This window comes from Haliotis rufescens, unplaced genomic scaffold (assembly GCF_023055435.1).
Source record: "Haliotis rufescens isolate VD_foot unplaced genomic scaffold, xgHalRufe1.0.p SCAF_7, whole genome shotgun sequence".
In the NCBI taxonomy this organism is placed as follows: domain Eukaryota; kingdom Metazoa; phylum Mollusca; class Gastropoda; order Lepetellida; family Haliotidae; genus Haliotis; species Haliotis rufescens.
The window spans coordinates 31,172,621-31,198,997 of record NW_025964361.1 but is presented as its reverse complement, the minus strand read 5'-3'; the positions used below and the strand labels follow the sequence as shown (position 1 = coordinate 31,198,997).

The following is a 26,377-nucleotide window of genomic DNA, read 5'->3' as shown; positions in this document are numbered from 1 at the left end:
ATAACCAAGTCAGCGAGCCTGACCACCGATCCCGTTAGTCGCCCTTTACGACAAGCATAGTCGCCTTTTACGGCAAGTATGGGTTGCTGAAGACCTATTCTACCCCGGATCTTCACGGGTCCTGTATCCATGTATGTGTGTGTTTGTGTGTGAGTGTGTGTGTGTGTGTGCGTGCGTGCGTGCGTGCGTGCGTCTGTCTGGACTGATGCTGGTTGTAAAGGGGCGGCCCACATGCCGCAGTTTAAGATACCTCAAACAGATGGCACAGTGTACTGGCTCCGAGCCGTTGAGGCATTGTTAACCACCTTTTTGCCGAGCGCCAGGCAGGGCTACAACAAGTCTTATTAACGTTTTTATTTTGTTCGTTCTTGTCCGCACTAATGCGGGTTTTATAATGCTAGCTCTCAGGTTGAGGTAAAATGGGGTTCAAATGATTGCACTCACATAGCGACGTACATGCATGCGTGCTTGGCTGTTTGTTCTATTCCGGATTTCTGCTGTATTGTACTGCTAGCCTACTCTGATACCATGCCGCAGTTTAACATGGATAACCTACTCAGACACATATACTGACTCCGAGCCTTGCAGTTCTTGTTTTAGCCCCTTAATGCCGAGCGCCAGGCAGGAAGTAACATGTTTAAACGTATTGTGGTATGACGCTGCCGGGGATCGAGCCACCGACCTTCCGCAATCCGGGCATACTCTCTATCCACTAGACCACGGAGGCGATCATACCGAATGTAGCAATATTCTAGCTGCATCGCATGGGGATGCAAAGAATGGACGCGGCATGTCGTGATAAGTTGAATTTTACGACAATTTAAACACAATTTCAGTTATTTCACAAGGGACACAACTCTGCACGACGCATTTTACAAGTGTGCAACCAGATCCTCTTCATGTGATGGGTGAGTGAGTATGTGACTGGATATTCAGGCTATGTCACGGGTGCCTGATCTTAATCGAACCAACGGTTATACCACTAGCAATAGGCTGCCCCACCCGACATCTTCATGTATAAAGGAGGTATGCATGTAGTGAGTATGGTTTTACGCCGCTTTTAGCAATATTCCAGCAATATGACGGCGGGGACACCAGAAATGGGATTGACACATTGTACCCTTGTCGGGAATCGAACCCGGGTTTTCGGCGTGACGAGCGAACGCTTTAACCACGAGTATACCCGACCGGACCCGTATGCATGTAATAGGACTTATGTAAAAAACAACATCCTCTTACTTCATTGTTAAGTCTTACTTACTATTCATTCCAAAATGCTGTAGACTTGGACTCCGTATGGCTGTAAATGCTCTTCGTGATGTCGTGGCAGCAGTACATGGAGGTGTTCTTACCGCAGCAGAAGTGGTCGTTGGCGGTAAAGAGTTGCAGTTTGATTGGACAGTAAAAGGCGCTCTGTTTTTCTCCGTAGGTGTCGTTATAGGAAGGACAGAATTCTGATAGAACACCTGCAAGTGGTAAAGACATGAAGGTCATCAGAGACATGGTTTAACTATGTATCAAGTATGGGTGGGTGAGTTCGGTTTGGAACCAGTGGGGACTCTGGGAAGGAATATAGGTCCCCAGCACCTTACGCTTGTCGTATGAGGCGACTAAATGGATCGAGTGATCTGGTTCGTTGACTTGGCGGATTTCATGTCATCGCATCACAGTCATCGATGCATCGGATAGTCTGGCTCGCACGCGATTATTTACATGCCGCCGTCCTAAAGTTGGAATATTGCTGGGTGCGGTGTTAAACAACAATCAACAATCAAATCAAACAATTTGATGCCCCTTTGAACTTTGTTCCACTTGTACCAGGGCGTGTCAGCTCTAGTAAAGTCCGAATGTAAGCAGATGCCACCCATTTAACACTTTGGTGAAACCACAGGCATGGTACTGACAAAGCAAAAATAAAAATAAGGGCGAGTCCATTCTTACAGGATCCTTGCAAGTCTGAGAGGCGCAGCGCTACACAGCAATTGTCACCAAGGGAGCTTAAAATTGTCACCAAGAGATGTAATTTTGTTACATTCATAAAGGACACGAGTGAACGGCGTGCGAATTCTTCTTAAACACCACAGGAGATTAATCATAAACATTTTAGAGTTGTAGTCATTATTCAAGAAAGAAAGATATGAAAACTGGCGGCTAAAGGAAACTTTACCATTTTAAAAATGAAATTGCAACATTTAAAAAAACCAAGTTCCAACTGAATCAATACAAAATACATCGTCCCAACACAGCAATGTTCTATGCAGAAAATGATACACGAGCACGGCACAGTTTGTTTTGTACAACATAAAAAAAGGTGAAAAGCACGTGCCGCATGGGCAACCGAAACACTTTACAATAAGGATATGTAAATGATACGGGCGACATGTCAGGCACTCACACTGATGAATAAACATCCCAGAACTTCCACGATCGACACCCGAACAACGCGAGCGGACCCTGGTTAAGAACAGACGGGTGCCACCCATGCCCACATTGCCAGAACTTTTGGTTGCTCCCGTGTTGCTGTAACTAACATGATGCAACGTTACAGACAGAACCGGCAGACATCAGACAGGCCAAGAACAGGCAGACCCAGGGTAACTTCGCCCAATGAAGACCTGTACTTGCGTACTTGCATCTCCGTACTCGATTCCAGACAGCCATGTCCCAATAGAACACCTCTGGGATGTCAAGGATCGACCACGACGACATCCTCCGGCTAGCTGATAAGAAGTGTTACAGGCCTTCCTAGAAGAATGGCTACGTATCCCACGTGACGTCATCAGACGAGTGACCTTTTCTGCGCTCCGGAGAGGTTTTACGTGTCTTGTAGCAGGTATGTCATTGAACTTGAGCGATTTTAGATGTGTGTGCCCTCTGTCCATTACGTTGAAAGCTTGTTTTTGCTACCCCAACTAAATTCGCGCCACTGTCCTTATGCCAATATCAAGTGGCATTTTAAAAGTTCATTTCGTTGAGATATTGATCTTTTCAATACATTTTACTTTATCTAAACTTGAGTGTTTTAGGACTATGATAGAGATTCTTTTGGCCATCAGTTTATATCTTCTTACAATGCTTGTTACAAAAACAATAGGACGTGGAATTCATGTTCAATTTCATCTCCGTGACCCAACCACAGTGATGTTAAAAGCTGTATTATTAATGAAGACAGTTATTCTTTCAATGCGACGTTTCGGCATAGGTACGAGTAAATTTATCACGCAAGTTCTGTTGAATTGTATTAGTATTCAACCTTGGTTAAATGGTCATCTGAATGACTGACCGCCTGAAGGACTAAATAACTGACCGATCCAATAACGATCGACCGACCGACGGATGAACGAAGGAAAGAGCTGACTGATCGAACGAACGAGGAAAAAAACTAACGAACGAACGATTGAACGAACGAACGCACAATCAAACCATGAACTGAATCAACACAATCGGGAAACGACTGACCAACGTAAATACTGTGACACCATGGTGGGTCTTACATAATCAATGTTATCCAACCAAACAATAACTATCATGTTGTAACTCTACCCCCACGAAGCAATGTGCAATTTACAGAGAGTTCATTATTTCTCGTGAAAGGATAACTCCAGAATTAATTGCAGTTCTCGCTTTGTCTTTCACTCAGTTCCGCATCACACTAAACGTCTGTATTCAACCTAGGATAAATGATCATAGAAAATGTACATAATACATCTGAGCGCCTTAATCAATACGGAATTGAAAACCGTGTTAATGGAAAAAACTGTTATATTTGTGCTTCGCTGCATGATAATAGTGTAAGGACATTCGAGGCGAAGACTTCTCACATCGATATTACCCAATGTGTGCTGTGAAGTTAACGTCAATATGTGCTGTAATTTCAGTGTAACTCAATGATGTTGAAAAAAGGTTGAATGCAGGTCGGTATTGACAGAAGAGCTCGTGTGCTGTGTTGTCGATCACGGTAAGTGTGGTTGTCAGGGAGTCATTGCACGACATCCTGAAGATTTACATGAACATGCGTGTAACTAAACACGCCAGTGCAGAAGAGCCATCGTCGTATTTGTTTTACAGAAAACGAAAAAGAGATAGCGTGATATGCTAGCTGCAAGTTTACAAACAAAAACAATAATCATAACTGTAGAGTGGTGACACCAAACATGTCCTGAACTACCGGTAGAGCCCGTTGTCAATGAAGGTCACGCAGGGAAGCGAACGAACGACGACGAACGAATAGAAACTAAACTAAAATTAACCTTTTAACCACGATCATCACAGTCAACAAACATGGTCAATGGTTCCAAAGGACTTGATAAAGACCAGTTGATTTGAATGTATACATAATTCTAACTTGTTGTGGTGTTGTAGATGCGTTATGAGGGCTGATGGTACTGCCTCGGATCTATATAGAACGATTTAGTCATACTCTATAGGTTTGTGGAATTAGCTCCCTGTGTCGGGTACTTCACACTTCAACCAAGATATTGGCATAGTTCTAACTTATCGGACCGCCTGCGTGGTTTTGTGAATAGAGAGTCTGCCCGGAGCGCGGAGGGTTCGTGGCTCGATCACCGGCCGTTTCATTCCAAAAGACGTTCAAAGAATTGACTTGTTGTTGCCCAGCCTTGCGCTCGGCATAACGGTCACGAATGTGCCTCCTCCGCGTCATTGGTGAGCTAAAGCGGTCCACACAGCTGCTGGATACAAACACGTACACGTACTGATGCTCACATCAGCATACGACACTGCTCTGACAATGAAAGCACCTCAGTTACAGGGATGCTAAGGCCACATCTTTACAAGGCCGAAGTGGTAAACGTCTGAGACCTGCATCACTTCGGGCTTTCCTCCCACATTAAGCTGACACGCCGTGATATAACTGGAATACTGTTAAAAGCGGCGTTAAACCCAACTCACTCACTCACTCTTTACAAGGCAGAAGGGAATCATAGAGCTGGGACCTTTGTTTTGCGTTGAAGATTTGATGCGTTTACCGGCAATATGAATTTCCTACGTCATGCAGTGAGGGAAAAGTGTAATGTCAAACAGCAAATCGAGATCAGGTATCGATGTTGGAATATCGTGTTCTATTTTGAGGAAGATCTGTCCTTTTTTTAAACGCAAACTTTCAAAAACACGCTTTTGAAATTGTGACATTTGTAACTTCAAACCAATGTCGACATCTCGACAACACCAGAACGAAATATATCCATTAAAGTCTTCTGCAGGTCATGCACTTATGTTGCTGGTCAACAAAACATAATTATATTCCACAGGGCCCAGCGTTCGTCTCCATGATTGCGCGTTTCGAGGGGTGGATGAAAGTTTCTGAGCCTAATTGCAAGGGCTGCTCTGATATAGTTGGTTGCTTATTATTTTTCAACATACTCCCCTCCGAGGTTCGCACACTTCTGCCAACAATGCCGGAGTGCCTGGCTCACATTGACGTAGAATGCTTTCCCTTGGTGTTGTAAAACGTCCACCACAGCAGAAACAACGTCATAATCATGCTTGCCAGACAGTTTGTTCTTCAAGCTTGTGAAGAGGTGGGAATCTGATGATGGAACGTGTTGAATAGAGAGGCTGTTTCAAAGCACTAGGCTTGTTGTAAGAGGCGACTAACGGAATCGTGTGGTTGATGAAGGTTATGATGTCAATCCCTGGATTATCTGGTCCTGACTCGATTATTTATAGACCGCCGTCATATAGCTGGAATATTGCAGAGAGCGGCGTTAAACAACAAATTAACATAAGCGCAGCAACGGCGACAATACTTGAGCACATGTTCACTGACTTGGTGGAGCAACACACCAATAGTGAGTTTTCCACGACGTTTAGCATTGATATTCTCGCGCAGTTACCTTAGCAGATTAGCATAATATTGGTCACTTATGATGAGATAGTCCACCAGAAAAAAACAACTAAGCAATCACATTCTCATCTGAAGGAACAGATCGTTCTTCTTTGGAGGAGGGGACGTTAGGTGTTTCCACTGTATTGACTGTTTGGTGTCTGATTCATCCTTGGTTACAAATCGCTCAACAAAGTCAGCTAGGTTTGATTCGAAACGATATAATTTCTCACGTTTCTGATCAGGCGTCAGAAGCCTTGGAACGCAGGTTGCCGAACCCTTTGTGATGCTCAGTGATTTCCTGAGAATGTTCTCGACTCATGAGAGATGCCTACTGCATTGGCTATTTGACGCTATGAGTCGTAGTTCATCCATAGTAATTTATTTACCATTTATTACCATTTTCTTAAAGGTGGGTCAGATGCAGGTATTCCTGGTCTTGGGTCGTCGTCGAGGATCTTTCTTGCCCTCTTGAACTCCGCTGCCCAGCTCTTAACTGTGGAGCACAACCCCTTATGGATGGCTGTTGGTGTTAGCCATTTCATCGGAGATACTTCAAAACGGCGCGGTAGCCATTTTTGTCTATTTTCATCAACAGATAATACCTATTTAATTTGATGCGGGCAAAAATGCCTGTATGTGTATTCAGTTCAAACGCAGCCTATAATCGTGGACAGAATTGTACTTAATGCATGTAAACTGTGAAGGGTGTACCGCATATGCTGTTTATAATTTAGGCTCAGAAAGCTTCAGCCACCCTTGTGCCATATAAGTTTTTCAAGAGATAATTTGAGAGATGAAATTCTGATTGAAGTCATTAAAACAGGATTCCTATTAAAGTATCAAACCACTTAGGCATGAATCTTTTCAGGTATTTAATATAGGTGTATTTCACATAATGTGTCAAATAGAAACGTTTCCGGACAAGGGCATATCAATACCTCAATTTAGTTATTGCTGGTAGATTGCCAGGCGAGGTATATATATTACTATTAATTCAATACATAAAAACTGCCATCATATTCTTTTGAAAATCGATTTTGTCATAGGCATTAAGATTGGTTGATAATGTTTTGAAAGACCGTCATATGACTCCGGCTCAAAAGTTGTCACGTTTAATGTTTACAGCATCAGTTAATCTTTCAAAACGTTTTATGGCAGCCATGCGATATTTCAAAACTTGACCAAATATGTCCGAAGCAATTCCTTATTTTGACTTTCACCATATGTTCCAATGTTTTGTTTCGGGTGAACAACTGCCTTTGCATGTGTTCGTGACAGGTACTGCTCACCTTTTGGGAACAGCTGGTATTATCACGCTGTGTCAGTGAGTGAGTGAGTGAGTGAGTGAGTGAGTTGGGTTTATCGCCGCTTTTAACAATATTCAAGTTACATCGCGGCGTGTCAGCTTAATGTGGGAGGAAAGCCCGAAGTGATGCAGGTCTCAGACGTTTACTACTTCGGTGAAACCCACAAACACGGGTATGGTGCTGACAAACCTAGAAACATAATCGGGGCGAACCGGGATTCGAACCAACAATCATAGGTTAATGGCATGCCCAAGGGAAGCAACACTCTTCACAGCAAATCGGGGCGCCTTTGACGACTGGGCCACCCGTGCCCCCACGCTGATTCATTAACACAATAAAGCCATGCACGTGAAACAGTCGGAATCCTACAATGGACTCTGCTTTAACAGAGATTTCGCAGGGCTACGGAAAGGGTTTTGTCGCTTTTATAAAATTTGAAGTATTTTCCTCCACTGTCTCCACCTTCTATTATTCAGCAGATTTAACCACAGCTACAGATGAAGTCGACGGATGTCAGCTTTGCGACAACCATACGGTTATTTGAACACAGTAAGCAGCAGCTGAATAGCTCGGTGTTGAGAACACAGTCTCTCAGAGGAACAGAGAGTGCCCATTGACCATATGTCATCATGGGATGATAGAGCCGGTGGGGTAGCATAGCGGTAAAGCGTTCGCTCGCCAGGTCCGGGTTCGATTCCCCACATGGGTAGAATGTGAAGCCCATTTCTGGGTTTCAGAACAAGGATGTAGTGTAATAGGCCATTTTATAGCATCTGTAAACATCCATACATCATGTAAATGGGACGTAACACGTGGCTGTTAGGTTTTCGTTTTCATTTGAGTCAATATAACTTGGCAGGTTCTGCAGTACCAGGAAATCACAAAAGACACTTTTTTTATATTAAAAAGGGTCGGGGATGTTTTTCGATTTTAAACAAAGTCAACTGCCTGCCTTTAGTACTTTATCTGAAATGATAAATTTGGACATCATTAAAACATTCGTTGACAATATCTTCAATGCAACTTAAAGCATCAAGAAACTGACGCGTAAACAATATAGCGAAGGATGTTCAATTAAGCTACGGAGGGTTTTTATGCCAAATTTGAAAATCAAGAGGTCATTCTGCAACGAAGGAAGCAATACGCGAGTTCAGGCGCTACAGAAATAATATATCTGCTGAAAATAACAGATAGACAGACAGATTTATTTGTATAAAGGCCAATTGACCAATTGTACAATATACATTTACATCATATATATGTTAATCTCAGAGTGACCTAATTGACACTTTCTTTTGTTGAAAACACGTACATTGGAAAGTTTGCATAATTTATCATTATATCATATTTGGATATTTGACAGTCTTTCTAAACAAAAATAATCATGATTAGCTGTCTTTGCGATAAACATTTCCCACCTTTGTGCATAAAACTGTATATTACATGGCGTTCAAAATCAGTGACATGACAGTGTTTACATGAGACAGCATCCTCCTCAATATAAGCAACACCCATACGGACAAGTTGAAAATAAACACCTTTACTTTCAAATAGAAACACTTGTATATAGGCAATATATATCACACAGAGATGGTTAAAAGTTGAAGTCGTTTAGCCTTAGTTCATTTAACTAATGGAGAGGAGAGAGGAGTATATCTAATAATTACGTTCCTTGTGATTGATAAGTCATCTTTATACAACCATTTCAGGTATATATAATTCAGTAACACAGAAGAAAGAGTTCATATAACGTTACGATTGTTTGAAGTTTGAGGAAAATATGTCTGTAGAAGATATTTATTATTGTATTCCCGAAGCGCCCATTACATTATCCGATTTGAAACATGAAATGGGACCTGGAATTGACGGTATTATCATTTGAAGGGCATTCCATCAGAAAATTCTGTCATGAATTTCAGACAAAATAAGCTGTTTTACTCTGGGGTATTCCACCAAGTTTGGACAAAAGCCATCAAAAACCATTGAACAAAAACCAAAGTCGAACGCAGAAACTCGGATAACTATAGGGGAGTATTATTCCAATGTTTTCTCATTATTTTTCTGTTTCCTGTGATGAATTGGGTAATGAATAAAATATTCAGCCTGTCTCTGCCGGAACTGACTGTCGTACTGGGAGGGATCCGGTTCTTATTGGAAATCGTTTGTGTGACAATATTGAATTGCGTGTGTAAGACACTGCAGGTGATGGTAAAGTGTTTTGCATGACACTGAAACCCTCTATCAAGCCTTATGAGATATTTAAATATATCGATTGTCGTTTTCTGCAATTAGTCAAATCAAGTCAAGTGTTTTATTCGGTATGAAGACAAAGGCTCATTGTTACAGTGATATTAATATTTAAAACAGTGCATCACTATACAAAGGGGTTAGGAATTGTACGTTTAACAAACTTATTTCCATGCTTTGATGTGTCCATTATTAATTAGCATCGATATTTCCAGTAACAATAAGCTCTGATATTTCCATTAACAATTAGCTCTGATGTTTCCATTAACAATTAGCTCTGCTATTTCCATTAACAATTAGCTCTGATATTTCCATTAACAATTAGCTCTGATATTTCCATTACCAATCAGCTCTGATGTGTCCATTACCACTTAGCTCTAATATTTCCATCAACAATTAGCTCTGATATTCACATTAACAATTAGCTCTGATATTTCCATTAACAATTAGCTCTAATATTTCCATTAACAATTAGCTCTAATATTTCCATTAACAATTAGCTCTGATATTTCCATTAACAATTAGCTCTAATATTTCCATTAACAATATGCTCTGATGTGTCCATTACCACTTAGCTCTAATATTTCCATTAACAATTATTTTTGATATTTCCATTAACAATTAGCTTTGATGTTTCCATTGCCAATTAACTTTGATATTTCCATTGCCAATTAACTTTGATAATTCCATTGAAACACACACACGCACAAATATCCATGCTCCTAGATACATAAAGTCAATTTCCGAGAGAAAAAAACCCAGAAAGTAGTTAAATGTCCACGTAAAAGTGCTGATTTCAAAACAAACCTATTTGGGGGCGTGGCCTGAATCTACCGGCGCAGAAATTAATGTTTTCATTGGCTGATATGTAGACTTGGTAGCAGTGTCTACGTGCTATATAATCGAGCGTCTATCTTCATATAATCATATACAATATGTGGAAGTTAAACATAAGTCAAATGACCCAAACGTATTGCGGGCAATTTCAGGCACATCTTGAGGTACCTCTAGAGACACTCACTTGGACCTCAACAAATCACTGATCAGATCAAACATAGCCTGTGGTTGCCTCGACAGAATACAATACAAAGCCCTAATGCAAGCCACAGGTGCAAAGAAGACGAGAGCAGGCAATATTGTCGCTCTGGGGACGAACAGCAAACCCTCTGGTGAAGGAAATATGGCAAGATAAAAACACCTGCTATGAAGCTCTAGCTCGGAATATTCCCTCACTAAAACCATATGGGATAATACTACGTGAACTCATCCGAAGTCACAATTGTGATTGTGCCATTCACCTACTAGCGAGTCACTTTAAAGTCATTGCACCTTCCCTCGAACTCTGAAAGTTGACACTGCTTTAACATCAGAAATCGCTAAAAAAAGAAAAACCCAACACTACTGCGATCAGTAGGTATCACTAAATTTCAAACTACCTGGGACGGTTGTGCCCAAGCATGCACTGGTGGATTCCAAGAATCGTATCAACAACACTGCTGGTTGCAGGATCATTGTGAATAGTTCCAAACCCAAAGCAGATTCGGTCCGCATGTCTGGCGGTCAGTGAATATTCACTGCTGAATTGGAGGCAATTTATCATGCACTCAAACTCCGGAACTACCGGAAGCAAAGGCAGTCATCCTATCAGACTCTTAAGTGCACTACAAGCGATCAGCGGCAGAAATGCAAACTCTGGACCAAATGCAGTCAATAATATTCTATATGAAATGCATTGCAATCTAATGAAGGAAAACAGGTAGGGCTGTGCTGAATCCCATCTCACATAGACATTCATGGAAATGAAAAAGCAGATACGTTGGCGAAGTTATAAGCCTTGTAAGAAAGCGGAAATACAGCCAATTGGCCCCTGGCGCTGACATGCTATTAGGCTTTAGGACGGCCGCATGCTGATCAGACTGGACGATAAGTTGCCAGTGTAGTAACGATACCAGGTCAACCAGGCAGTCTTCCTTAGGCCTGGTTTCACTGAGTCTTCTTTAGTCTTGGCATGGCGCTAGTATCGATACTAGAGTGTTGGATCCACGTTTATCAGAAAAGGCACAAGTGCATTTTGATTTTCATGGAAACCATTTGGAACTGTGAACCATGCTCGTTTATCAAACTGGTTTTTGGCGACCCATTATATCCATATTTGTGTCTCCTTTTGGCCGTTAACATTTAATGTGCATACAGACAAGTGTAAAAAACGAGATACTTCTAAGAAATGCCTATCAAACAATAATAGAAGATAATATAGTTAGAATATAATATAATATATTAATATAATAATAGTTATGATAGCCTTTACGTATAGCCATATACATGCGTATAATAAGATGATGATCTTGGTGTCCTATCTTCATCCATTACGGTCACATTTAGCCAATACTTTAGAGAACGCACACATAGCACATACATAGAGTAGGTGTCGACCGCATTTACCACACACAACAGCATTTGGAGACACTAAGTAAGTTCTCACAAGCCATAAAATGCACATGTTCTATATTTTGAAATATATTTACACCCTTATATAAAGGAAAAGGTTAAATCTAGGTATCGAATAGTTTAAGAAAAACGGAAGTGTCATCAAAACCAATCTTCCGTAGATTGCGGACAGATCCATTAAAGTTTGATCTTGATCTGAGACACACCGATTCAAATTTGATGTACATGAGAATAGAAAGCCATGATATTTGAAGGCGTGGGCGGTTGAAACAAGTTTATCATAAGGTTACAGAACCATTTCTCAGATAACAGACCTTCGTTTACATATAACATTCGTGTTATCTAAATATACCGTTAGTCCGTGTGAGTCTGCAAACGTTTCAAGAATGTTAATTTGGTTCTGTAAACCAGTTACTGGAAAACAATAAAAAATATTTCAAACAAGTCTTGATGTGAACGCCGTACCTCCTATGTGATGAAACATCATTTGACAAAATATTAACGAAGCAAATAATAATAGAGGGCTCAATATACAGCCTTGTTTAACTCCGTTAGAACAGTCAAAATATTCTGTATAAATGTTATCATGACATCTTGCACCTGCTTTCACTGAGGCAAAGTTTCCTGAAGTGCTCTTATCATCTTCCGACTAAACCTGCATCGTGCTACACTCCCATAGCTTAAGGTGGCTCACTGAACCAAAGGCATTTGTTAATAAAAGTATACATAAGTAACGTATAATTTCTCATTTCAAAACTATAATTATTTTTCACAATTGCATTCAAAGTGAAAATGTGATCAGTAGGATCAGTCTAGTACAAGTACAAGAAGCCACTCACACACACACACACACACACACACACACACACACACACACACACACACACACACACACACACACACACACACACACACACACACACACACACACACACACACGTGCATGCATGTCGCTACTGGTACATAATAATGAGGTGAAATGAAACCACATTTTACATCAACGAGCAGTAGGGGATGTAGTAAGCTAGTGATTACCGATGTATCACAGATCGATGCCCCAGGCTCAGTATGCATTACAAACTCTTGAAAGATGCAGAAAAATTAGGCAACCTATCTCTGAGGATTGTCCCCATAAAAACTTAAGTGCCCAATAGTTATTGCCAAACACGTCGTGGTCTATAGATAAATAGTCATATTTCCTCCTTCTGCAGAAGATTTAGGAGGTAAAGCATATGAGTGTTCAGATTTACGGGTTTTATTGATGTCCTGAAATTTCATTTGGAACCGACGGCGCTACAAAATCACATAATGTTTATCGACATTCTTAAATACAAAAGTTGTCAGTCATTTTCTGAAGCACTCTCTCGCTCTCCAGCAACAGGGAGGTAGACATGGCTTCATTCTGAAATGCTATGACGTCACCCCGGAATTCGTTGGAGTCATGATACAATGGATGAGTTCACATGTTTCCTTGATAAATGAACTCGCCTTGATAGCAGAATGTGGAAAAAAATTGATGTTGTTCTTATTAGAATTAAATACATATTTTATGAAAGTGGTATCCATGTCACAAAGTCCACTGGCTAGTTTTCCAGATGTGGATTGAGAAAAAAAGATACTTATCAAGAAAAGTATTCATGCGCAGTGAATAATCAAGATTTCCGGGCATCGAATCCGTTTTAATCACGTTTTTCAACCAATCATTCAACTTTTTCAGGTTATTATAGTGTTAGACGGTCTGTCAGTGATGGAAATACAGGACCGTTTACGACCTAGGTGTTATGCATGTTTTATACGCTATTTGTCTTCCTTCGATACACCTCAATTTCACAAGCCAAAAATATTCTTGCTCAGAAGTTGTTTGATGAAGGATACAACTTCCAAATGCCTCAGTAAAGCTTTCCATAAATTTTATGGTAGACATGTAGAAGGCATTTCCAAATTTGACGCATAATTGACATCAAGGATGTCCGATGTAATTCCCTCATTTGACTTGTACAATAGTTTCCTGTGTTTTTAAAGGTGAATACTTGACTTGCCGTTGCACGTGTTTGTGACCGGCGTCACTGGTGGGGCAGGACACGCTCAACTTTTAGCGAACATCTGGTATCATCACTTTTTATTGTGATTCATGTACACAGGCTCAGGATATAGTCGGAGTCGACTCTTTTTGCTTTTGGCAGATATTTTTAATGATTATGGAAAGGGTTTTGTCGCTTTCCTTTATTGAGGTAATAACACTCGACATATCAACACATCAATTAAGACAAACAACAAAAGTAACTCTATCTCGAGAACTCAGTATGAACACCAGCACAAAGACGTCAACACAAATCCAGGCCTCGCTGGTTCAAAAAGTCTTTCACCGAGGGTACAGATGTAGTCTTTTATCAAAGAATACAGGTTTTGTGTCCAATAGACGTGGAGGTAGCATATGCTACTGTCTGTGTGCTAAATACAAAGGCGTCATACAAACTGAATAGTTTGGTATATACCACACTTAAGAACAGTCAACCGAGCTTGTAACATCTTTAAATTGGGACTAGGCTGGGGAGAACCTCAACAAATTAACTCTGACTATATCATGACCACATGCTTATGAATCAATGTCAAATAGCTATGACACCAGGTGTTCGCGATAAGGTGAGCCTATCCTGCCCCGCTGCTTGCATCCGTCATAAATACTCGCAAAGGCAAGTCAATTGTTCACCTGACGAAAACACGGGATCATGTGGTAGATGTCAAACAGGAAATTGCATCGAACATTATTTTGGTCACTGATGTGTCACATTTGGAAAGTTTCCGTAAATCCACATTTTTCTGCAACTAACTCAAATTGTATCATGTGTATCATGAATCTAGCAGTTAACAACTACCCAAATACACACAATAAAGACATGAAACGTTTTATTGACAACAGCTTCTTTGTTGGTTGTGGCGATGTTTCAGGGCTACTGAATGATCACCTCATTAAGGGGCAAGAAGTTTCACGTCGCTATATAAGTCTTAGAGCAATACTCCTCAATGCGACACTAATCCCAATTTCACTGGGTTTAACGTGGCGTGTTGTACTTATGTAGCGACGTGCATACACGAGTCATTAAATAAATTGACTTTCGGATTTAATCAGCTTTATTCTTGATGTCAACCGTGTCTTCGTTGTAAGAGCTTCTAAAAAAGCCACTTAAAGAAATGAGATGTGATTGTTGTTTAAAATAGAATGTGGACATCGAGTATAGTTATCATTCAAACTCATATCATTTCAACTGTACTTGGTAAAAGAAGTATTCCCCAATGCCATAATGAAGCTAAACCTAATATGTTAAGTAATTTCCCTGTTGAGTGTTTAAGTGGTTATATGCATACATATTGACATTTCCTTATTCTTGTCAAATCGATATGTATACAAATGGAACCATGACACATACTGCTGGTGTAGTTACATGAGCTATTAACCTATTGATACTACATTCATGTCAACATGTGACAGTACCTGAATGATTCGGCCATGCTAGAATCCTCCTTTGTCCGAGGTACAAGTTTATGTTAAGGAATAAACGACTGATACGCTAAGATGTAGCAATCTGTTGTCACATCTGAAATGCAGCTAAATGGTGAGGTGACCTGATGTGTGCTGAAATGCGGTTTTACGTCGCGTTAATAGTGCTACCCTGTTGAGTAACACTGCCCCAGTTTAGCTGGATACTCCACTCAGACAGTACTTGTTTTATCTTTTAACGTGTTTTGGTATGAAGCGGCCAGGGGATCGAACCACCGACCTGCTGCTCTCCGGGAAACCGCTCCATCCATGACAGCGTGGATGCGATGCAGAACGCTGCGGAACCACTTAACCCTGGGGGGCAGGGCGCCGTTTTACAAAGCGATCTTAGCGCTGAGGTGATCGTAACTCCCATACCTTACGACAGTCGTAGCGCTAAGGTTGTTTTGTACAGCGTCACCCAGGACCTGTTTTTTTTATCATCTTGACTTCAAGCTTTCTTAAACGTTGGTCATCATATATTGATAGCATGACCATTTTTATCAATAAAATATGGATTTTTTTCACGAAAGAATTTTCAGTGTCAAGGGGTTGACTATCTACAATGTCAAAATATGTTTTTAATACTCGTCTCAAAAACATCCGAAATGAATTTTCTGTGCAGTAAATTCATAAAAAGGAAATTATTTACCTAATAGTTGTAATTAACAACAAATAAATACTAGATATTTTATCAATTTTATCGCGTACATCTGGTAGCAAAATTAAAAGGCAAATTTCAAAATTCAGTCTTTTAAAATTATCCTTGCTTGTGTCGAATTGGACGTGTTGTTATAACTTGTTGAAACTCCGAAAATTTTACAGCTATTGAACGATGGGACGATGATTTTTGATATTGTGACATTGCGTGAGGGTAAGGATAAGAATTTATGGATGAACAACTTCTTTATTGCAGTTTTATAACACCGTTATGAAGCAAGTGACATACAGAGTGGGGTTGACACGTATATATACAAGTAGGAGGCAACGTTTATACAGTAGAGTAGACATCAGATGTAGTTATACTGGAGTGGAGAAGCCTGTTATGTACACACAAGGGTAGTGATGACAATCATGAGTGAAGTCAGTGATAGAAACAAGGGGTGAATCTAGTAGCATGATTGTCACCACTACCCTTGTGTGTACATAACAGGCTTCTCCAGTCCAGTTTAACTACACCTGATATCTACTCTACTGTATAAACGTTGCCTCCTACTTGTATATATACGTGTCAACCCCACTCTATATATCACTTGCTTGATAACGGTGTTAGAACCTACACCGAAACGTCGCTCTTAATTGTAATAAAGAAGTTGTTCATCCATAAATTCTTATCCTTACTTAGTACTCCGACTTCTAAATGCCTACTAAAGAAGAAATTGCGTGAGAAGTAAATTATAAAAAAGTAATTAGTTTTGGGCGGGAAACACAATAATAACTTTCATTTGCAAATATTGAAAAGAATAGCTGGATACATTCTGCTGTAGAGCTTAACAACCTCGGACCCGGAATGTGTATAATTGTGCTGCGTATTAATTATGTTGCTTTATATTAGTTTTGTGGGGCACAAAACCCGTTGTTTCAAATAGGGAAAAAATAAGCGAAAGTGTAATATCAAGCGTAAAAACAAACATATTTACCCATCCTATTAATTATGACGATGCCTCCACCTCGACTATCATCCTACAAAACCAGTCCTCTAGAAGAACGTTGAAACCTCGTCACAACACACACGCAACAATACAGTATAGTACTCGTATGTGCTGGAAAGAGATGTCGTCTGCTTGCTTCGCGGCACCCGGTAACTGTCGTCTGCTGCTGATTGCAATATTCGATTGAGCCAAGAATCAACAAAGGGCTTGAGAGATTCTGCCACAGCTTCAGAAGTGAGTTGTTATCCGTAGTCCGAATGTAAAATGATCGATTTTGTGATCGATACAGTATGTGGAAACTAAAGGGAACAAATATATATTCGAGCTTTAGCATGGACGAACTAAATAGCTTCTTTTACTTTAAAGTATCCTGGTGTTGTTGATTATTCGCCAAAGGGTCGATTACTCAGCTACGTCATATCCTTAACAACTCGAGTTTTGCAGATGAGAGGAAATATTGAAAATGATGTAAGGGATGCATTGTCTGTGCATATTTGTTTTTGGTTTCCGGAAGTGGACCGGAAGCAGTGACACGCCGAGAACAAATATTTAAATCTGGGTCACTGCGATATAAAACAGTTTTATTGAAGGCAGTTAATAATGAAATGATTCTATGTTTATCAGCACCATACCCGTGCTCGTTGGTTTCACCGAAGTGGTAAACGTCTGAGACCTGCATCACTTCGGGCTTTCCTCCCACATTAAGCTGACACACCGTGATACAACTGGAATACTGTTAAATGCGGCGTTAAACTCAACTCACTCACTAATAATTAGACTGTCGTTAAAATTTTCTAATATTGGTAACAAATACATACCTTTCTTTCAGCCAACATAATATATATTCCTGAACAGAATTAACACCTTTCTGAGGATGTGAATATGTGCATAATTCTAATACCAAAAATCAACAAAGCCTAATTAAGCTGCTCAGGACAAAAGGACAAAAGCTTTTTTAGACTCTTCAAGTAGGATTCAATTTCTGTACAATGACTAACATGGATACCCCACTCAGACAAATTATACTGTCTGAGTTGTCTGATGCATGTCATCGAATTCCAATTAGGTAGGACGATGCTCATGATGTCAGTCGATGAATTGTCTTGTCCAGACACGATAATTACAGACCGCCGTCATGGAACTGGACTATTTGATGAGGGCGGCGTAAACCAACAAACAACCAAAGTTTTTTTGAATGTTCACCGCGAACGATATAGTTCCCTTTGGTGGGGTTTCTGTAAGGAGTCACATGAAGAGGATGAATTAGTGTTGGTACTTTGTTCACCTGTTGCATGATATAACTATCATTATTATTGTCCAAGATAAAGCACAATGGCCCCTTTGTAACCAAATGGACTTGTGTAGTGAGGTGAGGTGAGGTGAAATTTGGTTTAACGTCGCGTCCAAGATTATTGCACTTATATAGCGACGTGCATGTACGTGTTTGCGTGTACTAGTCCGGACTGATGCCGATTTATAGTGCTAGCTCACTGAGATACCATGCCGCAGTTTAACGTGGATACCCCACTCAGACACAGTATACTGACTCCGAGCCGACCAGTCCTTGTTTTAGCCCCTTAATGCCGAGCGACAGACAGGGTAACAACAAGTACCATCTTTTAACGTCTTTTGGTATGACGCGGCCGGGGATCGAGCCCCGGACCTTCCGCTCTCCGGGCGGACGCTGTACCATCAGACCACGGAGGCGGCGACTTGTGTAGTGAACTGTGATGCTGGTAGCGGATAGGTTATGTTAGGACCATGAACATTAGATCTGCTTTGTGTGTCTGCAGTAAGAACAGTTCAACTCCCTGATATATGTCTGTGGACCCATACTGGTCAGAGAGACTTCACGCAAAGAGTTATCCCAACATCCATTCACTGTAGTGTTGGGGAAGAGATGCTCGTCAACATGACTCATTGAAAAAAAAAGCATTTTTACAACAAGCATATATTGTGATTAATTAAGGAATACATTCGAACACGAATGGTAATAAAACAAAGAGGAAGTGAATCAGAGATTTTTGCAAAACGAAATCCAGAGCTCCGCACTCTGACAGCTGAAGCAATATTGGAAGGACTGACATACGTTGTGGCTTCTCTTCTTTGAACTGGTGCGTAAATTCGAACCTTTGTCGCCAAAGCATAATCAGTCTCGACTATCTGCCGAAGCAGATTCCATACGCAGTAAAAGGCAAATAAGTGATGAAAATCATATGAATGGATCGCTGAACATCACACACCTGCTGCTAGTGAAAAGGGTAAGTATGTCCTGCGTTACTCGTAAGCACCGCCGCTTCACAATTTGTGAGTGCCGGCGAGTAAAGAGATTTGAAAACTCAGTGAACACATTACAGCATGGATATGCATCGCACATCATGTTGACAAGCGTTGTGTCATATTTAGCAAATACTTCTGGATGTCTGTTTATATATATATATATATATATTAAGTGTAACTGATATCAGTGCATTGTCTGTCTGTACCAAATTGTCTACATCCGTTAACAACCACCGATTGTCTGTAGAGAGAAAGGCTGAGAACGAATTAAACAATAGAAATGAATAGGTGCCCCTTTGGACAGATTTTTTTATACCGCGTACTCTTTTGAAGGTTGACTTTGACTCGACCCCTTAGGTGTGAGTGAACGATTTGAGTCGGGATGACCTTTAATAACTCACAATTGGCCCTATATGCGTGAGCTTCATGTGATTTGTGATAGTCATTTTACCAATGACACTTATGATTCATGGTACTTCCTGTGAGGACTTAAAATAACCTTTATCATCCCAAACTGGCTTCATGGGAAATGGGACACAGGTGTCTCAGTCGTCTAAGGCGTCGCAATTCATTGCGCAGAGTTGCGTCCCTTGGGTACACCAGAAACCTATGATTGTGAGCTCGAATCCCGGTTCGCCCCGATTATGTTTTTAGGTTTGTCAGCAGTTTGGTTTGGACCCGTGCTCGTGTGTTTCACCGAAGTGGTAAATGTCTGAGACCTGCATCCCTTCGGGCTTTCTCCCACATCAAGCTGCTACGTCGTGATATGACTGAAATACTGTTCAAAGTGGTGCTCAACCAAACTCACTCACTCAGTCCACAGGTGAGGTGAGGTGAAATGGGGTTTAACGTCGCGTCCAAGATTATTGCACTTATATAGCGACGTGCATGTACGTGTGTGTGTTTGTGTGGCTGCTTGTACTAGTCCGGACTGATGCCGATTTATAGTGCTAGCCCACTGAGATACCATGCCGCAGTTTAACATGAATACCCCACTCAGACACAGTATACTGACTCCGAGCCGACCAGTCCTTGTTTTAGCCCCTTAATGCCGAGCGCCAGACAGGGTAACAACAAGTACCATCTTTTAACGTCTTTTGGTATGACGCGGTCGGGGAACGAACCCCGGACCTTCCGCTCCCCGGGCGGACGCTCTACCACTAGACCACGGAGGCGGTCCTCAGTCCACAGGAGATAATGCTGCAATAGTTGGCATCATCATGTTCTGCAGACCACTGTGACTTCAGCAGTGACCATGACATATCATTATAGACCGACAGCACCAATCTCTCTGCTACTGAAGTTGGATAGCATCTTATATTTACGAACAGAAGAATGCTTATGTATGATGAACAGAATTTTTTCTTCGTGTCGTTTGACATCAAGATATGTCAACCATCGTCGATAAATGTTAAAAATACTCGGCAAATCTTTGACTTTGAAATATTTGAAAAGACATTTTGGGGAGATTCTCTATTTCAGATGTAGTACAGATAGTCGCGGTAGTAAACTGGCGATCAAGTATACCGTAACACTTTGAAAAATAAAAAAACACAATTTACGTTCCTTGAGGGGGGTTCCGGTATTGTTCGACGTAGCGTAACAAATGTTTAGTCATCGCAGAGAGTCTATTTTGCATTGTTGGCATTTGATGGTATCGTGTGTATATCAGTGTTTGTGTCGTCAAATGATCATATTTTCGACTTCTTCGTTTTTAACATTTGAAACAAGCCTGATCGGCATGCTTATTTTTCACAATTTATGAATACCTCGCCACTATTTATTTTAAACAAATAGACATGTTAATGAGCGCGTGTCCCAGACATGAACTGAAAAAAGATGTGTGTCGCTTGAGAATGTTTTGACTTACATGAAATGTGTACATGGGAAAAATTACCGGCGCTTATTACTTATGTTTAATTTTTATGCGTCCCGTATACTTCAAACGCAATATTGATTAGGCGAAATTAATATTTCATCAACAATGAAGGAAGCAATTATATAAAATATTTACACTCAATTAACACTTGTTATTCTAACACCCCATAGTACATCAGGTTGGTGTTTCTTGTGACGGGCATGAAGACCAGTGATCCTATTAATATGTCGTGGCTGAGCCTTATAAGCACTTGTAATGAGTCAACTCTCAACTGTACTACCATTCCCATGTTTCAGTCATGAGCCGGGGAAGTTCCTGTTCATATTATATAGAAACACATGAATATTAAACAGGTCATCGTAACTTTCTCGGTAGGTTATAGTAGCTTTTGGTGGGTGGGTGAGTTTGGTTTCAAGCTTTAAATACTATTTCAGTTATGTCACGGTATGTCAACATGAAATAGAAGAAAGTGATGCAGGTCTTAGACGTTTATCACTTTAGAGAAACCCACACGGGTACGGTGATTACAAACCTAGAAACATAATTAGGGTGAATGTAGGCATCGAACCACTGCCATAGTTTTCTTGTAGGGTTGGGGCATCAAAGGTGACTGCGCCATCTGTATCCTCACGCTTATTAATCTTAAATGGGTTATTCATATCGTCCATCAGGTTCATCTTGTCTGTATATTGCTAGGAACTGAAATTCATTGTGGATGAGTTCACTCTTCTCTCGACAGTAGTACAACAGTTATATCATGCAGTGGTAGCAAAATACGTAATAACCACTCGTTCCACAAAACGACCTGAGTACTCCGATCGTCTTAAGTCAATGTTGCAGTATGTGAGTTACGATGGCTTTGTGCTAAGATCGAGTTGTGCAACAGGGCCCCAGTTTAACCCGTGGTTGTACCTGTGTTGCTGAAAGACCAAGGGCCATAGCTGGGACGTATGTTGAAGCCCCTACCATCAGGTCGTGGTGGATTAGTGGGACACCCCGAAGGAACATACAGAAACGACATGGAAATGCCATGGAATATTTTGTGAAGCTTTCACAAGAAAGGGTATCGATCTGATAGTTGATTATGATTACACATAAATATCTACTACAACACTTGATGCCCATAAAACTGTAATGTACATATATTACATGCGAACACGCACATATTGATTGTGTTATAATTACCTTGTTTGAAACAAACATAGATAGCAATCACTACACCAAAAGACGGAAGCTCAACAAGTAAGTCGCTTTTGATATGAACTTGTAACATTCATTTTAGACAGAAGGGAACATTTACGATAAAATGAATATGACACATGCTCCCCCTTGGCATCGTTTCAAATACACATTTTCCTGAAATCAGAACGGGCACTGGGGCTCACGGCGCCGCACTTCGCTGGGTACAGTTGTGTTACTTACGCGTTCCGACCCGTTAAGATCCGGGGTAGAATAGGTCTTCAGCTGTAAATACTTCCTGTAAAAGGCGACTATGCTTGTCGTAAGAGGCCATTAAGGGGATCGGGTGGTCTTGGTTGATGCATGTCATCGACCCCAATTGCGTGGATCGATGCTCATGATGTCAATCACTGGATTGTCTGGTCCAGACCCGATTATTTACGGACCGCCGTCGTATAGCTGAAATATTGCTGAGTGCGGCGTTAAATAACAAACAAACAAACTTACGCGTTCCATAAAGCTGTCATGGTTGTGGTTCGAATCTCAGATTTCTAGCAATTCAGGCTTTCATCTCACATCAAACGACAAGTGAAGTGAAATGTGGTTTAACGTCGCGTCCAAGATTATTGCACTTAGATAGCGACATGCATGCACGTGTGTGTGTGTGTGTGTGTGTGTGTGTGTGTGTGTGTGTGTGTGTGTTAGTGTGTGTGCCTGCTTGTACTAGACCGGACCGATGCCGATTTATAGTGCTAGCTCACTGAGATACCATTCCACAGTTTAACATGAATACCCAACTCAGACACAGTATACTGTCTCCGAGCCGACCAGTCCTTGTTTTAGCCCCTTAATGTCGAGCGCCAGACAGGGTAACAACAAGCTCTCCGGGCGGACGCTCTACCACAAGACCATGGAGGCGGTCACATCAAACGATAAAACGGGATACTTACTTATTAGTGTACTTAATCAGACTATTGCTGACAATAACCATTTGACAGTATTTGTAGCACTCGTCCTAAACGTAGACACTCATATTTATCATCCGTAAACCTATTTTCATTTTTACAAAATGTGTAAGTGATATCATATAAAGTATTTTGTTTTGCAGATCATATCTGCAATGTTTGCTGTCATCGACATCACATAATTGAAACTGTCCTGTATGTCACTAACAAGCAGTTGAAACCTAAACCATCACTTTCTTGACATTGAGCAGCACCATCTTCCCGAAAAAGCTATAGACGTATTAATTACTGTTAACCGGCAATGTGCTGAGATTTTCAAACTACATTCTCCAAACCAGGCATTCCTTGGATAGCAAACAGAAACAGTTACACAATATTTTGAAATTATCCAAGTAGTGAAATTACTAAAGTAGTGGAATAATGTGTTTGAACGGTTTCACAAATATGTTTACAAACATTAATAGTTCAGATCCGACACAATCAGGAGGCAAATCATAGGAACAGGATCTTGTATCATTCTTTCTGTGCGATGAGAAGCTGAACAATGTTCAGAGAACAATTAATATGTTTTGGTAAAACCATACACATTATGTTTTTATGTTTTATTCTGAAGGGGGCACGGGTGGCCCAGTCGTCTAAGGCGCCGCGATTCGCTGTGCAGAGTTGCGTCCCTTGAACACGCCAGAAACCTATGATTGTGGGTTCGAATCCCGGTTCGCCCCGATTATGTTTCTAGGTTTGTCAGCACCATACCCGTGCTCGTGGGTTTCACCGAAGTGGTAAACGTCTGAGACCTGCATCACTTCGGGCTTTCCTCCCACATTAAGCTGACACGCCGTGATATAACTGGAATACTGTTAAAAGCGGCGTTAAACCAACTCACTCACTCACTCAATTTATTCTGAAACATACATGATTAATATCCCCGCGTAAGGGTATCTGTACAAAGTATTGTTGAACGTTTAGAAAGTCCGGAAGGAAACTAGTTTATGAATGCGAGCTTCCCCGAACTGTTCTGTTTGCCGATGATCAAAGAGAGGCGGAAAGCGAAAATTGTCAGTGACTATCGGAAATGCCCACTGATAAATACGACTAGTTTCAGTTAACGAATATAGAATGCGGAGACTAAAGTTCTCCCTTGCGCGTTACTGGCACAATGTTAATAGAAACTCTTTTGTGTCCCCATTCACCTCTCAAGCTAAACCTTGCCTTGTATATGCAATCATTATATGCCGTTGACAAGTAGGGAATCAATCGTCAAATATGTAATTTTCATTACATTTTTAATTTAAATTTACATTTTTAATGACCTCATTGTATATGGGTCTTATCTTACCTTGCGTTCAATAAAATCCCTTTGACGTCGAAATATATGGGCAAAACATGCCCTAAAGTATGACCAAACGACAGAATATATCGAACCAAATATTCCTTGACATCAATGCAAGTCTGCATGATCAATATTATGCTCGACTGAAATAAATGATTGATAACTGTGAAAATATCAATACATATGTACTCCATAATTCCTTTGTTCTTAACGTTGAATGATTCTAAGACAATGCGCACTTGTTCCGGGAAGTTATTGATCCTCGGCTTACTATAATACGTGCATGAAGCCAGGGATTATCGCGAGAACAATTTCTATAGATCGACGGTTAACATGGACTTCGAAACTGAAATTATCAAATATTTACCTACTTGTAAACAAACCAAGATGCAGGTAAAGTTGTACTTATAAATATTGAGATTGGAAGGTCTCAAACAACATTTATGTACTGTTTGACAAACAGAAACAGTGTAAATACCCATAAGAACATATTTAGAAAATGTTAATTATTTTATAATTTGTTTAGTGTGTACCTGCACTGAGGCAGTGTGGTTGCCACGTGGCTAAAGCGGCCACTTGTGTCAATGAAGACACTGGTTTGATTTCCCGAATGGTTGGTTGGTTGGTTGGTTGGTTGTATAACGCCACACTCAGTAATATTCCAGCTATATGACGGCGGTGTGTAAATAATCAAGTCTCGACCAGACAATCCAGGGATTAATATCATGAGCATCGATCCACGCGATTGGGATCGATGACATGCATCAACCAAGTCAGCGAGCCTGACCACCCGATTCCGTTAGTCGCCTTTTACGACAATAGATCCCACATCCCACAAAATTCTTTGAAATAGGCCGTATACAGCCTTCGACGTTTCCAGGCCAACATACCTGATCTTGTCCTATTTGATAAATCCAATGAAATCATTTATTTCATTGAATTTTCTGTCCCTTATGACAAAATGTGATTGACAAGATTGAGGAAAAACATGGCAAATATGCGGACCTCGCTTTCGAAATGTCACGCTTGCATCCCAAGTACCAAGTTGTCCGACTCCCCATTGTTCTCGGGGACTTAGGCTTGGTACCTCCCAATCTGTTGACTGGCACTGGGAGAGTACCCGGGTTTGATACCAGGAATACAGCCCTTCCGACAATCTGGGTAATGCAGAAGGCTGTAGTGTTGGGGAGTCTTCACATTCTCCGAAAGGTTCTGGTGGGTTTGACTAGGCAGCGCTTCCCATTCGCTGTCTGGGCTGCGTGTAGAGGGGGCAAGGGCCGTGAGCTGATGATGAACCTAACCAGTCTGACTGTGCCAGGATCACCCAAACCCTCTTTGCTGCTCTTTTATTTAATCTATAAATAATAATAATAATAATAATAATGGTTCACCTGAAAAACAACACAATAGTCAAAATAGTTAATTGCATCGGACATTCTAGTTTCTATGCCACTGATGCGTCACATTGCCATCCACACTTCTGCCATAAAACGTTTTGAAAGCTTTACTGAGGCCTTGAATGTTGTTACCTTGATCAAACAACATTTGCGCAAAAGTGAAATCATCGTAGGAAAAGCATGCTCGATTGTACCCTAAAAATATCGGTTCATGATACCTTCATGGAGTCGTGTGTAATATGTGATAGCAGATTCCTAAATGTTTGGCAGCATTTACAAAATGCTCCAAATTATTAAAAGATTTTTA

General features: G+C 40.8%; 1 protein-coding gene across 2 annotated transcripts in view; it reads right to left on the bottom strand.

The window, feature by feature from the left end:
• The window catches only part of LOC124148155, a 34,061-nt gene that overhangs the window by 2,554 nt on the left and 5,130 nt on the right, over positions 1–26,377 (bottom strand). The window contains exons 1-2 of one of the 2 annotated variants that reach the window (XM_046519124.2): positions 17,029–17,375; positions 1,262–1,466 (exon numbers count right to left, since the gene is read on the bottom strand). In XM_046519124.2, the coding sequence (XP_046375080.1) occupies positions 1,262–1,466; positions 17,029–17,032 (209 nt within the window). In that variant the 5' untranslated portion in view covers positions 17,033–17,375. Of the gene's footprint in view, positions 1–1,261; positions 1,467–17,028; positions 17,376–26,377 lie in introns of those variants that run through there. The other variant, XM_046519123.2, reaches the window with a different exon arrangement.